This window comes from Patiria miniata, unplaced genomic scaffold (assembly GCF_015706575.1).
Source record: "Patiria miniata isolate m_02_andy unplaced genomic scaffold, ASM1570657v1 HiC_scaffold_5, whole genome shotgun sequence".
Taxonomy (NCBI): domain Eukaryota; kingdom Metazoa; phylum Echinodermata; class Asteroidea; order Valvatida; family Asterinidae; genus Patiria; species Patiria miniata.
This window is the reverse complement of record NW_024037072.1, coordinates 32,304,887-32,328,016: the sequence shown is the minus strand read 5'-3', so window position 1 is coordinate 32,328,016 and position 23,130 is coordinate 32,304,887. Positions and strand designations below refer to the sequence as shown.

Below are 23,130 nucleotides of genomic sequence, written 5' to 3'. Positions count from 1 at the left end.
ATGGAGGCGTGTACTTTCCCTTTTGCACCACTCATGCAAACTTGTCCAGAGACAGTCCAACCTAGGTCAGTACGTTGCGCCCATGGTGTTCCTCTAGGACCATTACGCGATTCTTGAACTTTCAGAGGCTCAGGGCAATTTCTTCCAACGAGAAGGATGATGTTGATGTCTTCTCGCACCTCTGGTATCTTTGCAGCAATTGGCCTGAGGTGGGGAAAGTTTTCACAGAGGTCAGGGTTTGGAATCTCACTCCTGTCACCAGGAATGTAGGCATTCTCGATAACGGTAGGTAGCTGTTCAGTTTCCCGTCTTGTGATTCGACAATCAGGCCGCACGCTCTTCTTCCTTCCGATGTGATTTTGTCCCCTCCGCAGGTAGAAAGCTCGTACGGAAAAGCGGGGCCTGCAAGGTTGAGTGCTTCGAATACTTCTGGGCCTCCCAAACAGGCATTGGACTGATCATCCAGCACTGCATAGCCAAGGATGGAGTTTGTGGGATGATCCTTGTGGTAGATCTTGCAGAGAACAATCTTGGAGCAAGATCTTGCCGAGGAACAGGTCAAGAACCGAGTGCACTTCGTGTTAGCAACTACATCCTTGTGGCTATTTGCTGGTTGCTTCTCGCTCTGTACCTCCCCTTCATTCTGCTTCTGGTTGATATGCATGAAGGAGGCATGTTCGGTGCTTTTGCATTTTCTGCACTGCACTTTCGTTTCACACTCCTTCATTCGGTGGTTGGAACCGCACTTGAAGCACAGACCTCTGTCCATGCAGAACTGTCGTCTCTCCTGAATAGGCTTTCTGCCAAAGGCAATACACTCGGACAGACGGTGGCCTTGTATGTCGTGAAACTGGCACTTCTCTTTGGCTTGAACTGTTGACGCGGTTGCAGATTTTGTGGGTGTGGACATCACCAGGGGGGCAGATGTAGATTTTGTGGGAGTGGACGTCGCCAGGACACGAAGAGAGGATCCGCGGCTCCTGTCTGTTCTCGGTTTCTCAGGAGTTGGATGGAGAATCTTGCTTGAGGGGTACAGCTCTGGGTCATTGTGTAGCCTCGCTTTTTGCTTCAAGAACTCAGCCAACATGGTGAATGGAGGGTAGTTGCCTTTTGCCGTTTTGTGTTCTGAAGCACGCTTACGCCAAGCGTTGTGGATGTATGTGGGCAACTTCTCGAGTATGGGATGCAGATTGTGCGCATAGTTGAGAATGTTCAGGTCAGGCAGGTCATTCATTTGGGCAGCAGCGTCTACACATAGATCGGCCAGTTCTTGGAGCTTGCGGTTCTCCTCAGCTTTGAATCTGGGGAAATCGATGAGCTTTCGGATGATTGCAGTGGTGATATTTGTCTTGTTGCCAAACCGCTCCTTCAGCTCTTTCCACGCTTCTTGATAGGCTGTCTCGGGGCTAGAAACGTAGCGATGTCGGAATCTATCTACCAGTTTCCTCACCTCCCCTTTGGTGTACTTGGCGAGAAAGGTAAGTTTCTGCGTAGCCGGTGTGTGGGCGTGGTTAACCATGGTCTCGAAGGCGCAGCGCCATGGTTGAAACATAATGGGATCCCCATCATATACATCAGGCTCATGGGTAGGCTGCCGTTGATGAGCAAGAGTGTCCGATATCTCTCGAGTCAGATTAAGGAGAGGTTGTTCTCCATCGATTGGCGTTACAGGCAGGGGGGGCTTTGGTGTAGTCGGCGAAACGTCACCGGGTGTCGAAGACAGGGTAACTGTCTGTTCAACCGATGGCTGAAAGGACGGGGTTGAGGCTTGAAGCTGGGAAGTCAGAGTTGCATCAACTACTTTGTCAGTTTGATTCAAAAACCGCAAGGCGTGGTCGTTGGAGGACTGATGTGGGGACGTAATGGACTCGCCTGTTGTGTCTTCTTGATCAGCTTGCAGGAAGGCGTCAGATTTGGCCTTCTCTATGGCTGCGGCTTGACGTGCACGGAGGATTTGCAGGTCCGCTTCGGCAGATGCCAATTTTGTTTGTTGTTCAACTTCTCGTCTCGCCTGATCAATCTTCTTTTCAGCTTCGCTGGTCATATGTAGAACTTTCATGTCAGCTGTGCGTTTGGCAATCACTTCTTCGAAAGCGGCATTTTGGGCAGCCGCTGCAGCGGCTGCAAGTGCATGTACCTTTGCACTCTGGACCGATGAAGATGTTGACTTCTGGAATCGTCCGGAAGTACTGGGAAGTCTAGAACAGCTAGACTGAGTCTCAAGGGCTATTTGGTACAATCTGTTGGCTCCCTGGGAAATAATGCAGTTTGCATAGTTGGCATTCTCGAAGAAAGTCATTTTCATACGGAGAGCGTCCTCTATGAATTCACCTGTCTGATCCTCTCTGTACAGTTGATCCAGCTTAGACCACAACTCAGTATACGATTGCAGTGCAGACCGTGCGCTGGAAAGGTTGTGAAGAATGACGGCTTGTTCTTCGGGGGCATCACTGAGGCTTTTGAGATTTTGTGAGGTTTTTCTCCAGTTCTGATGCAGGGTTTTCTCGGTTGTGATGATGTTATTGTACAGAGCTTTAGCTGTAGGGTGTCTTTCCCTCTGGGGTCGATCATGAACATGTAAGTCCTCCATGAGTGGGTCCTGGTGTCGGGTTTCAAGTTCGGGGGAAACGAGGTCAGTCTCGAGGGCATCTGCCATGATGGGGATTGAGAATGTGCCTTGTGACGAACGGGAATTACTGAGGAGTAATTTGTAGTTCGTTCTCCACAGTAATTTCACTGTACTGGTTTCGGTATTAGGTGTAGCCCCGGGGAGGCGATAACATAAACTCCACCAGCTAGTGTCAACCACGATTAAGAATGCAAAATGGCCGAAGGTCAGGGCTTCAGATTCCACTTGATCTTTAATGCGCGGTGAACTGTTAACAAGATAAAAACGATACAAAACTACTAAATATCTGGCAAAAGTCCAAAACATGAACAGGTTCGAGGAAAATACCGTAAAGTTCAGTCTACATGAAGTAAACAGAGATAAAGTGGGGAAAGTCAATCTAAAAAAACCCACTCAAATAGTGAATACGGGCTGTAATCCCCACTACATGTACAGAGTAACGTTCAGCAACTTCTCATTCTAAGGTTAAATGTAACGATAGCTTAACATCAAAAAACCCTATCAATGTGGTAGAGAAATATAAGAAAATTACATCAGGCACAAGAAAATCTAATGACTTATTAATCAAACAAAGGCTCTAGGTGTCTATAATATCACTTGAAGATCACTTACATTACTGTGGTTCTTGAGAGTCAAATTAAAAGGCTTAAAAGTACATCTCAGGAGGGTCTAACTTCTCAAAGGTTGTAAAAACTATCAGCTGTAGGTCTTAAAATCTAGAAAATGCTTGAACTAAAACAAAGGTGTCGGGAATGCAAGCAGCATGGTATTTGATCTGGCTGTTCCTGTGTAACTCGAACAGCGCCCTCAAGTGATGGGACTGGAGGAAAGGGCGCCATCATGTGGCAGGGTTGTATAAGGGAACAATGACCTTCACAAAATCCTACTGTATTTCAATTGTTTTGTATAACTTGGTTCAAAACACTTTTAAACGTGAACTGTCTCAACTTTATCAATGATAAGCAAAATGAGACTTAAAGGGAGCACCCTGTAAAATTATGGCACCTGGTGTGAAGTCGATACTTTTCAAGAAAATTTTTATTTTTGTATACATTTCCAACGGTGGTCGGCCGACCACCGAAGGAAAAACCTAATTATTTTTCACTACTGCTCCAAATTTACCATTTTCTTCAGTCCAAATTTTGTTTGCTATTGGTTTCATGTTCATGAATGGGTGCAGGCCAGCTAGACTGGTTCCCTTACCGTACAATTTTCCGGCATCTGTAAATTGATTCATTTCATCTTCAGTGGAACATTTTTGTTTTTCTTGGTTTTTCCAGCATTTTCGAACACAAAACTTTAAACAAGTCAGTGTAACAATAATTTGATCTATTATCCCCTCAAATAGTTCATTTCTGAAAATTAAAGCAAAAGCCAATGATGTACATTCCCTTTAATATAAATGTTAGTTTATAACACCTGACTCGTGAAATCAAAGTAAATATTATTGCAATAGATGGGGTGAATGCAGTTCCCGGATTATAGGCGGGGCTGCAAGGAAAAACAGCTACCGACAGACACACTTCTTAGATCAGATTTCTGGACATACAATCCCGTTGCCTCGTTTGAATTGATCCCGCGTTAGCTCGCTGGTAACCATAAACTATTTTTTTAAACCGAAGCAGGGTACCCTTTCTGAAGACATGATGGACGCAAGGCAATTAACCCGAATGGTTTGTTGGATTATTTTAAGCAATACATTACATTGTCCAACAACTTACAGGTACAAACGCAACCCATGGCATGCGAACGTTTACTTTAATTACCAAAATACTGTGACGACCTGCAGTCGTCCCTTGTTTATGATGTCATTGTTCATGAATTGTCTTGTCCAACTGCGCATTTATTTTCTCTGCGAGTCACTCCCAATTTCCACCGGTGGAAAATGAATGCGCCCTCTTGTGACTTGACCGTGCAGTGACCACGCTCCACGAAACTTGCAACCAATCAGGGATAAGGGATAAGGGAAAACAATCCAATCACAGTTAAATGGGGCGGGGCTTAGGACAACTTATTGTAAGAACCCCCTGAGATGCACTATTAAGAGAGCCCCCATGCAATCAGAGTACTGTGTGGCTGGGATGCTTTAGAACCCTTTATGCAATGAGGTGCAGTTTGGGCTGGGATGCTAAAAAAGAACCGATAGGATGCTCTAAGAGAATCGTTGGATGCTCTTCGAAAACTCCCTTGGATGCGCCCTCGAGATGCCCCCGGGATGCTCTAAGAGAACCCCTCGGGGTGCTCTAAAAGAACCCGAATACTGTTTGCAGAAACAATTAAGGCAGATGATACCTTTTCTTACGATCTTGGTTTCATGAAATTGCGATACCAGAAGGTTGCTTTCCCAATATTCATACAACCATGTACCGCGCTGCCCCGTACATAATGCACACTGTCCGAATGTGGGCTACTTAATATGTAAGCCCAACGTACAACACGTATTATACACAAATCAACACATCAAGCCGCGTCACAAAATTGCAAAGCCACCAGAAGCTAACACAATATCATTACGTGCAGAGGTCAGGGTCAAGCGTCGAAGTTCCTCCGTCGTACGATAGGCTTGGTTAGAACTATAGATAACGATGACATCATACAACTGCACCACCAACAACGTTGCACATGCGCTCTGAATAAAGAAAAATCCCATGTAAATTTTCCTAAAGCAGATTTTGTTTTCCAATATACAATAACTTTCCGGTTTGTGGAAAGCAGAACTGTAGGCATATTTCAACGAGTCCTATTTCAGTATCACATTTAAACTGAATCAACAGAGTTTCACCAGCTGCAGCCCTAAGGTAAGTTTAGAAATTTAAATTGGGGGGGGGGGTTCCTTAATTATGAACTCATATTCGGAAATCACGGAGGATTTTTTTTTACATCTTGGTGCATGTTAAGTGTTTATGTAATTGCCATTGTTATTTCTTTACTATTTTTTTATACTCCAGTATTCAGAAAACGCAAACCAATCTTCTCCCGGGCACCGTTTTTGTTTGGAGAGAATACAATTTGGGGGGTTTGAGTTTGTACATCTTTAACTTTTTTCCCTGTCATGCTGCCTGAGCAAATAACGCCACTGAATACGTGGGTTAAATTCGGCTAAATTCAGCCCATTGTATATAGACGAGATGCTTGAAAAGACATCCAGTGATTAGCCATTCTGAACAATTGAATCGAATCAGACCCGGATTAGGGCCTACGAAAACTGTTGGGGTCTACAATTATATTACGGTGCATAAAACTCACCAACATCCACCCACTGCACACGCACACGCAAGACAGGTTTTTAAAAGTTTTAGCGTCTCTCTGATGAATTTTCGATTTTGCGGAAGCTTCAAACCGTGACATGTAGTACATTATCTAGACCGTGACAGTGTAGGCCTACTTGACCGTGAACCTCAATACGAGTAAAACATTGGTAAAGCTGACAACGAACCTCAATACGTGTTATACATTGTAGCTGAAACTGTACCACCGTGTATAGTCTTACTAGGCATATATATATATACGCGCACGGTCCGGTCGTGAAATTGTCGGGGGAAATCGTTGCCTGTCAAATTATCCTCCGACGTAAATCACTTGTACGTCCAAAACCATCCAATTTCATTTCCCACAACTGTGATTTTTCAGCAAAATGTTGTAGAACGCTGCTCGCTTCATCAGCTTACGCTGTATGTGACGTAGCTGCGTGCCTATGTACATGTAAAATTTAAGGCCTACGTGTAAAGTTTGTCGTTCCGAAGCACAGTGTCGGTGCCAACAGGTTAGATCTATGCCAGTTTGGCCTGGCTTGCTTAGAACAGCTTAGCAACAAGATGGAATGCGAGGCTAAAGTGGGCTTTACCAGATGTTCCAATTATACCTACGTTTTCCAATACGTCACCGACACCACGGAGTAAAAACTCCACGTGTTAATCCATATTTTTTTCTCGATTTTCAGTTGTTGTTTTTTTTACATTTTTTTAAAAATTATTCATCCAGGCCTACCATTACATGAAGTTTCAAAGCTTCAAGAGCTTTACTTCAATAATTACGCTAATTATCCATGGCAACTTTTGCGCAAAAGTGATAATTTTCGTTTACACCAAGTAACACTCAAATTCCATTTACCATTGCAATGCATGGCGCGCACTCTGCTCAAAATGTGAGCAAAAACGTTTTCACGAAGTAACACTCTCGTTGTATGAGCGCGCGCGCGCTGACCTGAAGTTGCACTTTCCTCGTGTTGTTGTATACATTAAAGAGTGTTACTTCGTGAAAACGAAAATTTACAGTTTCGCAGCTTTTTCGGTTTCACTCACTTTTTTTCTCTTATTTCTTGTTGATTAAAATAATACACTAACGGGTGAAAAACAGCTGATTTAATAAATTCAATTCATCAAGTGTCCACAACGAGAAACCTAACTGAAAATACTCTGCCGTTTTGACGCAAGGTGTTGTTTTAGAAGGCGTTCAACTTTAGATGCCGTTTTCTCTGATTGCTAGTTTTTACTGGTATGTACATAGGTGTTACTTCGTGGTGTTGCTGACGCTATGTTCCCCAAAATCCTCAGAGTTAGGGTTAGGGTTATAAGGGTTAGATGGTTAGGGTTAGGGTTAGGGTTGGGAACATGGGTATGCACCCGCTCCAGCGCTTACCAGAGCTCTGGTAAGCGCTGGGGCGGGTGCATAGCCATTCGAAATTTTGGAAATTTGACCTTGGTTCCCTGACCCCATCCGACCTAGGGCAACTTAAGAATGGCCATTTCTGAACTACCCCCTGACGGACAATGGCCTGGTAGCATCAAACCTTTTGTGTTCAAATTGTTAATTAAACTCCACATAGCTCACGGAACGCTGGTGCCTAGGGCCTTCGGAGCACTTAATCCGGCCCTGAACAGAATTCCGTGTGCCCTGGGACCAGCTTTAATACAGGGCGAGTAAAAAAAAACCGAAACCCAAATGTCGGGACTATAATTGTTTATTGAAGTTCTGCATGTAGCACTTTCAAAATCTAGGATATGAAGCCCAATTCATACCCTTTCTTTTAGTACAAAAATCATTCAAATCGCTTATGTACTTTTCAAGTTACGGAATTTCAAACACAACCACCGTTTTAAGGTTCTGTCCACGGATCACAACAAAGTTCAGTATTCTTTCAGCAAAACGAAAACAAATCACATAGGATGTGTGTGAATTGTTTTCGTTTTGCTGAAAGAACGCACACCTTTTGTGTGATCCGTGGACAGAACCTTAAAGCTATAGTCCATCATTTGTAATTAGTGCATTTTGTTCGTTTGAAGCAACAAAAGTGTTCAAAATCTAATGAAGGATACTAAGCAACTAACCTGATGAAGTTTCAGCTAATGTAACTCCCTGACACAGCATATGGGCCCAACCTTCGCCCCACCCCGGCCCCACCACTAGAGACAGCATGTAACACCCATCCATCTCCCCCGTCACGAACTCTGTAATTAAGGTGTTTTCGTTTTGGCTTAAAAATATAGTCCATCATTTGTAATTAGTGCATTTTGTTCGTTTGAAGCAACAAAAGTGTTCACAATCTAATGAAGGATACTGAGCAACTAACCTGATGAAGTTTCAGCTAAGCTTCAGCTGTACATTCCGAGAAAAGCAGCATTCTAAGATCTCAATTTCAAATCAAAAGTTACTGAATCATGTTTTGAATTGTTTTGAATTGCAGCTATCCGGTTCGTTAGTAAAAACGTCATTCACGCGCGCCCACCATTGATTACTAGCGCCCATTGGCTACAAACGCTCGAGCTGCGTTAACTTCCGGTTCCAATCGAGCAGAATGTGCTGGAGGTGACGTCACATTAACGAACCGGATACGCGGCGTCGCGCACTGATCCGACGAATTATAACAACCGCGCGCGCGTGTGCGTCGTTCCAATACTTGTGCGCGCTGCGCTGAATAACAAAACGAACTACTAATTTAAATTTTCCTACGGTGCTTCTTAAGAATCACCGTTGGAAATGCCTTCTTTCGTTGATTACTTCAAAATGACAGCTTCCCAGAAAGAATAATTTCACAGGGAGTTTAGTTCCCTTACTATCTTTCAACCAAGTTTGTTTTTCAACAGTAAATACGCCAGTTACTTTTCGGATGGCTGCAAATGATGGACTATAGCTTTAATACGGTGGTTATGTTTAAAATTCTATAACTTGAAAAGTACATGAGTGATTTGAATGATTCTTGTACTAAAAAAAGCTTATGAATTGGGCTTTTGTATCCTAGATTTCGAAAATGCTACATGCAGAACTTCAATAAAACAATGGTCCCAACATTTGGGTTTCGTTTTTTTTCACTCACCTTATATAGGCTATCATGGAAGGGAATGGCTTTGTTTAGTTACAAATTTTATTCTCTCCTCTTAATTTATATTCGAGTAGGAAAACTGGAGTAACGTGCACAAGTCATGATAATAATACCAATCGCCCAGCCTCCGTGTCAGAAGGCCAATAAAAGGTTGGACAATGAAGAAAATGAAATTGATGAGAAAGATGTAAGGGTGATGTTACTCTGCTTTGAGCCGTGATGGAGATGTGATTTTCATGCACCTTTCGAATTTCTCACTGCGGGATCAGGTTGTCAAGCTAGGTTTCACACCTATGTTCCAACACCCCGCACGTGCAGCCGGAACATAGGGGTGTCGGAACGTAGGGATGTTGGAACATAGGGGTGTCGGAACATAGAGCAGTCACCGTCAAGCTAATTGTACATACCGATATCAAAATCTTTAAAAAGTGTTTTCATTATTCGGTCAGTTTGTTAATTTCTGAGGCTAATTCTACTTGGGAACACCTACGGATATGGATGGCACAGGAGGCAGTCGTAAAAGGTGGTGTCTGCAACACTTTCTCCTATCGGTGCTACTGACAACATTCAGAACCGCACACGCAGGTGAGCTTTTAATCTGAAACAGGTGCGGTAATATACAAAAATCAATAAGCAGGGGCCGTTTTTAGAAGAAGAACTGATAGGCCCCATCCTCTATGGTGGCATAATGCTATTATCCGTCACATTAAGAGTGCCTTTAGTGTTTCAACAATGTATTAAAGATTCGTACACCTTGCTTTTTTAGAGTTTCATCCCGAAAATAGATTGCTATTTTTCTAGCAAAAGTTATTCACTTTTGAATGAGACATCGACTGAAAAATTTGGTGCATGTTTAGTTATTGAATTATTACTTTACAATATCGGATTATGGCCGCCAGACAAAATTCCCGTTCTCGCGGCATAGGCTGGTTCCCGCCCACAATCAGCGTCGACAATGTATTGACCGGGAGCCAGTTTGCTCGAGACGCGGATCTGTAATTCAATTCAAAGTGACCCTTTCTTCAGAGGTTTACGGACGTCCAACAAAGGGGACAAAGAGGGGGTTAGAAAAACAATTGTTTAAGAGCACGGGGAACTCAACTTTAAGCAAAACTGTGTTTTAAAACCGTTCTGCTGGTTCCCAGCAAAAGATCTATCAAAAGCCTAAGATTATCAAAGGCTAAAAGTGCACTAATTACGCACCTTGAATGGCATAATTTGAGCCTTGGTTTGAGACAGTTATGTATTAAACGAGAATCAAATTTTCAAGGAGACACTTGAGATCTTGATTTCGGTATAGAGGGGCACTTTGAAGGTTTAAACTTGGTCATGCAGGCTTTCAATATACCTTTATCATGCTGCCACCATTTCAGTTATGTTCCCTGTATCCAATAACAGTACTGAATGATAATGTTTTTGTGCTAAAAGGAACCAGACTATTTTTCCTTCCGGCCTCGTTTTGGTAACGTTGATTTGAATGGGAAAAAACAAGATGGCTGCAACATGATAATGGTCTATACACAAGAAACGTTTTGTTTTTCTCTCCATTTTCTGAGATGAGGGATGACGCAGAACTCAAAAGTGGTGGAGGGCCGGGGATGGGGGGGGGGGGGCGGAGCTACCTTCCTTGACACCCGGCCCCCACATCTTATACAATGATTTGAAGTTATTTTTCAAATTAAGGCTATTCTTATTTTCTTCCATTGAGGTGATTTTGCACTCATCGCGGATCTCAACAACGGAACCATTTACGCGGGGAGCATGGGCCGCAGTCTTGTTGACTTGGCTCCCCTGCCCCTCAGCGGCATAGTGCGCCCAGTCACCGTTGACTTCGACCCACAAGAACGAATGATCTACTGGAGCGATCTCCGGAGTCAACCAAGTCCGAAAATATCTCGAGCAAACCTGGACGGCTCTAATCAAATGACTATCGCAGAGAACCTTCGCCGTAAGCCTTATTTTGACCAATCCCAAACGTTTATTTAGTAAGAAAATAAAACGACACGAATAGAAAGATCTTAGTTGTTCACGGGATTAGAGAAAAAAAGAAACTAAGTCTAATTTCCAAAACCTACAGACGGGCATTTTTTTGACAATAATTTTGGAAAGAAAACATACAAGATGAACTGAACATTGTTAGGCCTAAAGCAAAAGAAAACAACTCGTTTTGATTTCAACGTTATGATCTTACCGCAGTTCATAACTTTCATGGAGAATTCGTGTCAATTAATGAAGATTTGGTTAATGTCACTTACATATTTATGATAACAAAATTTTGTTTCTGATCCATAAAAAACATTTTATAATAGTATACATCTTTATACATGTACTTGGATGATGCATTTTCTTTAACATCTGTGTCTTGCATTGACAGTACCAGACGGGTTGGCACTGGACGTTGAAGCCAGGATCCTGTACTGGACAGACGGCGTGCTTGGACACGTGGGACGAGCAAGCATGAACGGCACTGGGAACAAAGAAATCATCGTGGAGAACCTGGACCAACCTCGAACCATTGTCACCGATCACAGCCATGGGTGAGTACGGTGTGTTGGCAGTTCCTCTATTGAGTAAAGTGTCTACTTGGTCACTGTTCATAGTATATGCATGAGTTCATTCATTATGTAATGTTCAATCATTTCACATGAGTTCGTTGATGACTGTGGAGCCCGATTCTCGAAAGGCAAGTACGGAGTACGGAGACAGACGGGGCATCTGAACTCTGTTGATGGTGGAGCTGTGCCGACAGCCTGTTGTCTTGCTTTTCTTGCTGACCGGAGTCTCTCACTGTGCTCCTTCTTCTGTTGTTCTCTGTACGCTGCACCAGTGTGGATGGCATGTCTCCAGCCAGGTCTGTTGCTGGCCCGTTCCTCCCAGTCCTCTGTATTAATAGCACATTGTTTGAGGTTGTGTTTCAAGTTGTCCTTCAAGCGTTTTCGTTGACCACCTTGGTTTCGCTTCCCATTGGTCAGTTCACCGTGCAAGATTTTCTTGGGAAGCCAATGTGACCAGCCCAACGAAGTTGGTTCTTGATGATGATGGTCTCAATGCTTGTGGCATAGGCCTCTTCCAAAAGACTGGTGGTTCGTCTCTCCTGCAATTTGATGTTGAGTATACGGTGAAGACATCGCTGATAATACTTCTCAAGGCTTTTGAGGTGGCGGCTTTAGGTGGTCCGATAGCAGGGTTGGTAGGATTATGGCTTTATAGACCTTTATCTTGGTGTTATGTTTGTACCTATTATCAAACACTCGGGCTCCGAGTCATCCGAAGGCACCACTAGCTGAATTAAGACGGACTTGAATTTCAGCATCTAGGTCTGCCTCACTTGACAGGCGACTACCAAGATGTGCAGAATGATCGACAGAGCTGAGGCACTGCTCACCAATTGTGATATCTCGGTTTTTGTCGCTCATGTGCGTTGTCAGGTGATGGTTGGAATAAAACCTGTGTCTTCCGAGTATTAGTGTGAGGCCTAGCGCATTGTAGGCGTGGCTGAAGACATGCATGGCTGCTTGAAGGTCTGTCTCTGTGTGGGCCAATATGGCATTGTCATCGGCATATGGGAGCTCAAGTACGGTCATAATGAGTGATCAACGTCTTAGCCCTCAGTCAACGTAGGTTGAAGAACTTGCCATTCACCCGGTACTGCATATCTATACCACGGGGTAGTCTCTCCATCACCAAGTATAATAATAATACAGCGGAGATGAATATCGTGAAGAGTGTTTGGGCTAAAACACATCCCTGCTTAACCCCGGTCTTCGCTTCAAACTCTCGGTAGCCTCGCCATCAATCAGGACTGATGCAGATATGTTGTCATGCAGCAGCTGGATTATTTTGATGTATTTTTCAGGGCAACCAATTCTAGGCAGCACTTTCCACAGCGTAGGCCGGTCGACGGAGTCAAACGGTGAAAGCCATATAGAGGTATCTGTGCTGTTCTCTGCACTTTTTTGAATCTGTCGCGCTGAAAATATCATGTCCACAGTTCCATGTGCTGGCCTGAAACCACATTGCGACTCCGGGAGGACCTCTGCAGCAATAGGAGTGAGGCGGCATGCAAGAATGCGAGCGAGGATCTTTTCAGCTATAGAGAGCAGGGATATACCTCGATAGTTTCCACAGTTAGTCTTCTCACCTTTCTTGAATATGGTGACAATCAAGGCGTCACGAACATCACGGGGAATAACTTCCTCTTCCTAGATCCGTTAAAAAACAGGTAACTTCTCAGCCATATTTGGGCCCGCAGCCTTGTATACTTCTGCCGGGATGCCATCTAGACCAACAGCTTTGCCATTCTTCATATCCCTAATAGCTGTGACGACCTCGATCCTAAAGTGCCGGTGGTTCATCAAGATGATCCTTAATCGGAAGTTGAGGCACTATATCTACTTCGGCATTGTTGTGTACACAGGGGTTCTGATTGAGCGGCTCACAAAAATGTTCCCTCCACCTGTCACGTATACCAGGCATGTCCTTGTGAAGAGTGCTATCCTTGCCCACAACCGGTCTAATACCATGGGATGTTGGCCCATAGGATCTTTTTAGTTCTGCGAAGAAGGCTCTGCTGTTGTTAGTGGCGGATATGACTTGCATCTCCAACACCTTCTGTTCCTGCCAAATGTTTTTCATCTCACGAACCCGGTGCTGGACTTTTGATCTCATTTCGTGATATTGCTGTTTCTTTCTGTCATTTCTGATGTCATTCTGCCAAACAGAGAATCTCCTGCGCTTGTCATTTATCATCAGCTCCATCTCTACGTCATTGTCATTTAACCAGTCTTCCGCTTCTGAGTACCAAATGTCTCATCACATGTTGTTTTGATGACAGTCTTTAGACCTACCCAGATTCATTCCGCACTGGTGTTTTCTACCGTTAGCAGAGCTTCACTCATTTTTGTCTGGAACTCATCTCGTATCTCAGGCAGGTCGAGTTGCCCTAAGTTGTACTTGGTCCTCTTCTGGTTCTTTGCTTTTATCTGTTTTGCGCGACGGACAAAGGACATGGAGGATCGTACGAGCCTATACGATCGGTCCAACACTCACCCGATGACTGATTGTCTTGGTGATAAAAACGTCTTACCTTTCACAACTATAATAACATAATCTAACATATGCCAATGGTGTGATCTGGGATGTCTCCATGATGTTTCATTCCTATTTCTTTGGCGGAAGAGGGTGTTTGTGATCAACAGCTGGAGCTGGTGCTATTTCCCCCTTCCAGAGGAAAGTGTATCCTGCTCCTATTTCTGTCAAGTATCCTTCCCCGGCGCGGCAGATCTCTTGAAGCGCCGCAATGTCGATGTCATACTGGCGAAGCTCAAGCAACGAAAGCCGTCCGTCTCTCGGGTCTCTCACCACGTTCGTTATCTATCAGAGTTCGTACATTCTATGTACCAAAATGTAATTGTTGCTTTCTTTGTTTTCGACCGCGTAGAGGTGATCCCGCTGGGTGCGGTTTCCCAGCCAGGATGTGCGGAAACAGGCTATGTTTAGGGTACCTTTTCTAACCCCTTCCCCCTGTGGGGTGAGCAGAGTGGATCCTGAAAAGGGCTGCTCAGACATGGAGGCTACTACGTACCTACTATTCTGTTGCCAAATCCAAAATCAGAGCGACTGTGACTTGAGCTCCACCGCCTGCATGCTTGTTTGCAGCCGAAAGCTTCCAAACTTCACAATCCTGCTCTCGTCACTGCTGACCAATCGCCGCAGGACTTTAGTTTGTACCAAAGTACCAAGTATAAGCTGTGCGTGATTTTTTTTTATGTGAGTACAAAGTTGCACAACAAAGTTCCCACAAACCTTGACATCACTTGCCCTGATTCCAATGGCAAGGGTACCTCGACGACTGCAGGACAAGTTCAGCTGCAGTGGATGGCCGTTGGCTCCAAGGGAGCTCATCCGCCCTTTGTAGGTCTTGTTTTTTCATAACCGGGTGTCCATATACCCTCCTCTCCAGACCGAGCCTGGAGGGGTGGCCGTTTTAGTTGCCGACGGCCCGACTATCCCTAACCCTGGTTTGGGGGCAAAATGCCAATCAAGACTGACGAGCTCTGCCAGCCCGGGTTTGTGATCAGAGTTGTCCTTCTCCTAGGTGGACTGCCGATCAAGCTAACGAGCTCCACCTGCCCGGAGCACCTGGTTATAGCGCCAGGAACCCACTTGCATCCTCTGGGGAAGGAGCTGCTCAGTCCTCCAGTCCACCCCAACACATCCTAACCCCTTTGCCCCCACTACTCACTACTCACCCTGAGTGGAAGGTGAAGCCGCCAAAGGCACGGGAGTTAAAGATAATACTGTCCGTGCTCAAATTCGATTTGTCATGCTCTTAACGAATTCTTAGCTGTCATGTTTCATTTGAACGGGAATTTTATTTTTCAAAGTCGAACAAAGTTGACTGGGGCGGGGTTTGAACTTGTGTCATCCGGATCGCCGACCCGGTGCTCTACCAACTCTACCAGCTATATCCAGCACTATGTTGGCGACTCCCCAATAAGTCAATGTCGTTGTTCAAGGGGCGCTATTTTCCTCTCTGGGTGATCCCTGTTTTGCAGCATTAATTGCTAATGTTACCGAGCATCGCGAATTTGGGCGTGATTCCTGGCTGCTATATACGGATGTATGGCTTCTGACTAGCGCCCCTTGAACAAATTGGAGAACCGCCAACATAGGGCTCGATAGCTCAGTCGGTAGAGCACTGGAACGGCAATCTGGAGGTCGCCCAGTCAGTTTCCATGAAAATTGAACGAACAATACCAAACAATATATATATAGAAATATACTCATTATTAAGTTGAAATTACAAGCTTGGATTTCTCAAAACCGTTTAGAGACATTGCGCAATCAGGAAGAAGTTGTTTAAATTTACTAATATCTTTGGGTCTTTTCCTAAAGACATATCTACTGGACTGACTGGGGGAGTAGTCCGCGGATCGAGAGAGCGGATCTCGACGGAGGAAACCGGACCAGCGTGGTTGATAGCGACTTGCACTGGCCCAATGGCGTTACCATCGATGGTAAAACATTCTTGGATCGTCTTATTAAACGGGGAACAACAGCACAAAACTTTCTTTTTAAATATTGTCGCCATTACTGTTTCCATGACTATTTCGGGGTGCTTTGGAAGGCATTGGTGATATATAATACGCACAATTTTGAAATTCAAGAAATAAAAAAACACAGTAAGAAATTAAAATAATTGTTTAAAAGACTTCTTTTTCTCTTTCTGCACAATTCCTAGTCTATCTGATTGAAAATGATGATTTGTCTGACAACCCCAAGGATATATTTTTTTTTAAATGATAATAATATGTTTTTCCAGTAAATCGTACCTGCTATCGTAATAACAGGGGCGTGTCTTTGAGGAACTTGGTAAAATTCTACAAGATATTTAGTATGGGTTTCTATGTGTTTTCCGTCGCATCATTTTGGTGGTCATATTGACTTTGTATGGCCTTATAAGATAAAAAAAAAAATAGGCTAACATGTATTTTAAGAACACATAACCTGACCAAAAAATCAATAAGGACCCCTTGGGATGCACACAAGACCTTCTTGTAAGGGATTTTCTCCTTCATTTTTCATTCAGCGGACTATCTGTACTGGTGCGATGCTTTCCTCAACAAAATCGAACGGAGCGATCTCTCGGGTCAGAACCGCGAACTGGTGATCGATCTGAATCCATACGGCGACCTCCACCCGTACGATTTAGACGTGTACCGGGGCGATGTTTACTGGACCGACTGGAAAGTCAACACGTTGATCCGGGTGAGCTTGAACGGCAGAGGAGAGGGCAACTTTGGCCCGTCGACATTCCAACAGCCTGGAGGGATTCACATCGAAGAAGGTTCGCAGATGACAAATTTCTTATTAAAAGCTAATAAAATGAGGACTTCACTGTTCTGTGTGGAGATAGATGAGTAAAAGAGGTGATATCCTTCCAGAATAGTTCACCACGATCACAATTGTCACTTATTGGAGGGGGCGTGGCGTGACGTGTATCTTTTCCAGAGCCTAGGCGACTGTACAATAAGCTCTGACCGGCCGTCTTGCAAGAAAGTCCTTCATAAAACGATACAATTACTCACTTGGTGGTGATTGTCAATTGAAATAAGAAGTTCCCATTTTGTTGAAAGTCACAATGCAAAATAATAGTGACCTTCTTAATGCAACTAAATCCTCACTCCTATGCCCTGGAGACTGACACAGGGCCAGAGGCAGGTGGTGATGTAAGTGACAGGTGTGTAGAAGCCCACTAACTTCCTGATCTCACTGACTAGCTTACCCAACTCACTGGCAGCGCGCTATTATACCTTTGAAATTAAAAGGTGGCGCCTCACATTTTTTTAAGAGAAAGAAAGGACACAAAATGCACAAAAGCCCAGTAATTGTAACCCCTCCCTCGACCCACTTCTGCATGGATACGCCACGATGCATGAGGCATTTCCAACTGGGAATTCAAGAGAAACTATAGGGGAAATGTAGCTCCTGTTATTTCAAGTTCAACTTGAGGGTTTGACTGCCGTAGCCCGCCCTACACTTAAACCTTAGAATAGCTCTAAAAAAAAAATCAGCTTAGGTAGGCACTCTAGACCTCTAAAACAGCATGCAGCACCAACAAAACGGTACATTATGTAACTCCCTGACACAGCATATGGGCCCAACCTTCGCCCCACCCCGGACCCACCACTAGAGACAGCATTTAACACCCATCCATCTCCCCCGTCAAGAACTCTGTAATTAAGGTGTTTTCGTTTTGGCTTAAAACTCGTGAGAACAACGCACGTGCCTACTCCTCACTCTTTGATCTCTCGCAGAACCCGATCATTGCGACAGTTCGCCATGCGACAACGGTGCACCTTGCGAGGATGTTATCGGCGGCTTTCTCTGTCAGTGCCCGCCTGGACTCCAAGGGACCACCTGCTCTGACGGTAAGTTTAGTTTAGACTGTTTTGTCTTAGTTTGGGAGCATTGAATGGCGACAAGCGACAAGGACCAGGAAAGGAGTCTACTCTCCCGAACTATGATCATCGACATCACTGATTAAGCCATGCAGGATAGTTTTTAGCTGCGGTATTGTAGCTCAACAAATCATCTTGTCTCTCCATTAGTACGTCAGTTAATTAGTTAGTATTTACTAAGTTTACATTGTCTATTGCTCCTGCATATTTTGACCGATTGCGACCAAACTTTGTGAAAAGTATCAGAAGCCCAGCCCCAACATGTCACATGACCAAACTGGGGTCAAGAGTCATCATGATGATCACTGGGGTCAAAACCCTGATTTGTGCTTACTCAAAACATTACGTGGCACAATCAGGTGCATCATGGTGAATCAACACGAATTCGTTGGCCCACATCTTCTGATTTCCGATCGAGTTCGTTTAATAAAAACAAGAAAACGTTCAGTATGTTGCTACAGTGATTACAAGTCAAGCCGTCATTGTCATAAAGACATACGACTACAAAATGCTTTTGACTGGATTGACCTTTCATTAATTCATTCATTCATTCATTCTTTAATATTTTTACCACATCTCATTTCATTAAGTGACAAGGCATAAATACATACATGTAGTTCTGGGTATTATGAAGTTCGAGCTTGTTTTACAAAATATATTTATACACTTTGGGCGCATTATTTTCTAATTAGAGATGGTGGAAGGGGATCCCCAAAAGCGGAGCTTGTCGAGTAGGGATCCCCTTTAACATGGATTAATACAAACATTTAATGAAAAACAATTGAACGTTTACATTTTAAATTGTACATAACACACGGAAAAACATAATATTGCTGATCAGAAAAAAAAAAATACAGAGTAGTAACCCAGTAAGAAGATTAATCTGAGCTATTATAATTTGATAGAAATTTCGATTTAAGTTTGGATTTAAATAGTGGAAGGCTACGAGTGCCCTGGAGTGATTTATGTAAGGACTTCCAGTACGTAGGGCCTTCATGCCTAATTGTCTTTTTATAAACTGTTGTTCTTGCAAATGAAAAGTGAAATTCTCTACGTTGTCCGGTAAAATGGTGATGTATAGTTTCGTTTCTGCAGAACTTTTGTGCAGTGGGATTTGGAAGTAAATTATTGTTCAAACGATGCATGAAGGCTCCAAGCTGAAGTGAATAAATGTCATTGACCTTGAGTGTTTTATGCTTACAGAAAAGAGGATTTGAATGTTCAAGTCTGTCGAAAGAATTGGTAACTCTCAATGCCCGTTTTTATAGGTTAAGAATTCTATTCGCATAACTAGCTGCACAATTCCTCCATGCTAGGATACCATAGTTCAAATAAGGCAAAATCAATGTATTTTACAGCATAAACAGTACTTCATGTGGGAAAAAGGCTTTGAGCTTACTAATGACACCTATATTTCTAGAGATAATAGAACAAATGTTGTTAACTTGAATTTTCCAAGAGAGAGTAGGATCAATATATAATCCCCAAAATTTTACACAATCAGAATAGGGCAATTTTATGTTATCGATATATATATCAGGTAAATGGGACCATGTTTTAGCGGAAAATAGCATGCAGGTTGTTTTCTTGATATTAAGGGATAATTTGTTTGCTTTAAACCATTCAGAAATTTGAAGTAATTCTTGGTTAACTAAATCAGCAAGTACATCAATGTTGTTATGACTAAGAAATAAATTACTGTCATCAGCAAACATAATGAAGGAAAATAGATCTGACGATTTGTTAAAATCATTAATATAAATAGAGAACAGTATTGGTCCAAGTATTGATCCTTGAGGAACTCCATGGGATATTTGTTTAAGAGAGGACTGATGACTCTCTAAAGACACAAATTGTTGACGATTAGAAAGGTAATTCTTAAACCACTCCAGAGGAATGCCTCTAATCCCATAATAGTCAAGCTTTGTTAAAAGAATGTTATGATTAATGGTGTCAAAGGCCTTAGAGAGTTCTAAGAAAATTCCAAGCGTATTTTTAGATGAATCAAGGTTGGTCGTGATTTTGTCTACTATCTTAATGATGGCATGTGTTGTTGAATAATTTTCTTGGAATCCGAATTGACTGTCAGATATAATATTATACTCATTTAAATATTTAGTGGTACGATTGTAAATAATTCGCTCAAGGATTTTTGAGAAGGTGGTTAATACTGATATCGGTCTATAGTTGTTTACTGATTTTGCATCACCTTTCTTAAAAATTGGAGTAACTCTGGCAACTTTCATTTTTTCAGGAAATATTCCTGTCGAAATTGACAAATTCATAACAAGAGTTAAAGGATGGGATATTGACAAAATAATTTCCTTTATAAGTGAACTAGTTATTAGGTCATAGCCTGCACTTTTTTCTTTGGCAATTTATGTACAATATCGATGACTTCTTGTTCAGTTACTGGGGCAAAGAATTTGGAGTTCGGATGGGGACTAGATAAATAATCAGAATAATTTTTAGTGCTGGTTGGAAACTTACCACTAAGTGTTTGACCAGTTGAAGTAAAATAGCTATTAAACTGATCGGCTATATGATGCGGACTATCAATAATTTCGCCATCAACGTCTATGCTATTAAGTTTGGATTGCGATTTGTTATTAATTACATTGTTGATTACTTGCCATGTATTCCGGATATTATTTCTATGTTGTTTAAATTGCTCAGCGTAGTACTTCCGTTTGGAATTACGGAGGACGTTAGTTAAAATGTTTTTGTAGCGCACATATTTTGTTCGATTAGAATCATTAGGATGCGACATATATCTATGGTATAGCTTGTTTTTGCGATGGATTGATTTGCATGAACTAACAGTAACCCACGGGGATTTAGGAGTTGATTTTCGTGATGCAGGCTTACTTTTTGTCATGGGAATATTTTTATCAAATCAAGTAAATTTAAAGTATCCATAAAATTGTTAAAAGCAATGTTTGCATTGACACAAAAGAACAAGTTGAGAGGGCCTGGCGTTTCGATCCAAGCACGATCTCTTATAAAGAGAGAGATCGAATGGCTACAGGCCCTCTAACTCGATAGACCTAGTCCCGTAGGCACTACTTTCGTTTAATTTATTTTGTTCAGTTTTACTGATGATATTTCATCTTGCTTTTTGGACTTGATCTTGTAAACTTGTTTGTATTATCCCTCGGGGGATATTTGGTTATATTCTCTGGGTCCAGCCTTTGAGAAGGTCCCTAAAAAGATCGATTTCCGTGATAGGACGAGTCATACCAGTCAGTCTACTTAACTTCCGTTTTATCTCAAACATAACGTATGATTTAGTGGAGGTTGAAGTTGTCACATGAATGCTCTATCACTAGGAAATGTTTGGACTTCCTCCTTGGTTTGCGTTGTGCGCCGTATACAGGCCCGTAGGAAGCTAAAAATGATTGGTTAGGCTCATCTCAGGGCAGGGAGCTCAGTTGATGCGAGCCGGTAGCGCGAAGCCCTTACGGCGTGGGGTTCGGGGCCCGCTTAAGGACCCCGAAAAATCTTCATTTAAACATCATTTTCAAGTTTGGAGTCAATTATCTTTTTATATTTTTTTAACGTGAGAAATCCCATGTCGGCGTTAGAGCATGAGAATAACCTGAAATGTATGAGTCTTATAGTTATACGCTCAATGCGTGAGAGTGGCAGGCCTGCAGATGCGGATCCAGGATTTGACCCAATCCCTCCCAAATTAAATGTAACCAAAAGCCAACCCCCCCCCCCAACACTATCAATATTTGTACAGAAATACATGTGCACGTATATAGGGAATTTTATTCTTTGTAATTTGTACAAGACACATTTTGGAGCACTGCACAACTGCAAGTTGAACCAGTATATGTCACTTGATGAACTTTACATAAATCGTCAAAATTAAATCGTCAAAATTTGGCCTATCGCAGTGAAACGTTTTGGACATTTTGCTCATCGCAAAACTATTTTGGATCTAGATGCTCTGTAGTGCAATCGGAGGCATTTCCTGGCCACTTTCCCCTGACTTTTTTAATGAAATGCATTTGTGTTTTAGTGGGTTGGTCTCAAAGTGGATAAATTACATCACAAGCATCACATCAGAACTGTAGCTTGACTCTCTTTCTAGATTTGTGCTCTTCAGCTTGATCCATGATTGTGTTCACAGGGAAAGGGCGTAATTATACATGTCGCCATATGCACTACAAGTTAAGCTAAATGGAATTTAACCATGAGTTTTAGTTTTCCTCAGACTTGTATTTGTGTTTTCTTAAAAAGAAGTGGTTTTCTAGCTGAGAAAATAGCAAGGAAAACTGGTTTTGTGCAAGCAAAATTCAGGGAATAATCCGTTGATATTAAATATCTTGTTGGAAAATTCCAAAATCAATTCAAGAAAGTTGCCGCCGTGAATCAGAGTTTATGAAGGGACGGGAAGTGGGATTTGCTATCAGTATCAACAGGGCCGTTCCTCATTCTTTATCTTTTATGGGATGTGAATCAAATTGGAGGACAAGAGGCTTTGTGAGCTGATGTATTTTTTAGAAAAACATTTATTTGTGCAACCAGCTTGTAGGGAAGATTTCCGTTTATTTAAGATTTAATTCACAGGTATGGATACTAGTGTATGTACATGATTGAACTGCCGAGCGTATTTGTTAAGTTTGTTCTCTTTCTAAAAAAAAAATACATCAGCTCGCTGAGTGAATCGTCCTCCAGCTTGATTCACATGACATCCAATAAGGTAAAGAATGACGAACGGCCTTGTTGATAGCAATTCCCACTTTCCGTCCCTTCATAAACTCTGATTCACAGCGGTAATTACTTTCTTTGAATGATTTTGGAATTTCCCAACAAGATATTAATTCCCAGAATTTTGCTTGCACAAAACCAGTTCTTCCTTGCTATTTTCTCAACTAAAATTCATGGTGGCGGCCAAACGCCATTCTGTTTCACTTAACATGTAGGCCTAGTGGTGACATGTATGATTACGCCCTTTCCCTTTAGACACAAACACACCCAAAAAAACACAAAAAGAAAACAAGAAAAATGTGGGGGAGGGCACCGGGGGCCATGCCTCCCCCCCCCCCTCCAATATTATTTATTTTTTAAGGGCGTCGCAATAAAGGCAGTCACTGCCTACACCACCATCTTTTCCTTTAAAAAAAATGGTTAAAGTGGTCAGAAATAGCCTCAGATCGCACCACAGAGCATCTAGAAACCAAACGAAAATCCGTCCTTGGGGCCATGCA

General features: G+C 42.7%; 2 protein-coding genes across 2 annotated transcripts in view; one reads left to right on the top strand and one right to left on the bottom strand.

Annotated features, from left to right (window-relative positions):
* Window positions 1–21: 21 nt before the first annotated feature.
* On the bottom strand, window positions 22–3,506 carry LOC119740386. Its single transcript, XM_038215662.1, has 2 exons — window positions 3,242–3,506; window positions 22–2,876 (listed from the first exon to the last, which is right to left on the bottom strand). The coding sequence occupies exon 2, from the start codon at window positions 2,654–2,656 to the stop codon at window positions 122–124; it is 2,535 nt and encodes an 844-aa protein (XP_038071590.1). The 5' UTR covers window positions 2,657–2,876; window positions 3,242–3,506; the 3' UTR covers window positions 22–121.
* Window positions 3,507–5,347: 1,841 nt separating this feature from the next.
* LOC119741381 (low-density lipoprotein receptor-related protein 2-like) overlaps window positions 5,348–23,130 on the top strand; it is a 30,682-nt gene continuing 12,899 nt past the window's right edge. Inside the window, exons 1-7 of the mRNA XM_038217132.1 lie at window positions 5,348–5,427; window positions 9,398–9,533; window positions 10,657–10,896; window positions 11,323–11,485; window positions 15,846–15,967; window positions 16,540–16,797; window positions 17,768–17,881. Coding sequence (XP_038073060.1) covers window positions 9,443–9,533; window positions 10,657–10,896; window positions 11,323–11,485; window positions 15,846–15,967; window positions 16,540–16,797; window positions 17,768–17,881 — 988 coding nt within the window. The 5' untranslated portion in view covers window positions 5,348–5,427; window positions 9,398–9,442. The remainder of the gene's footprint in view (window positions 5,428–9,397; window positions 9,534–10,656; window positions 10,897–11,322; window positions 11,486–15,845; window positions 15,968–16,539; window positions 16,798–17,767; window positions 17,882–23,130) is intronic.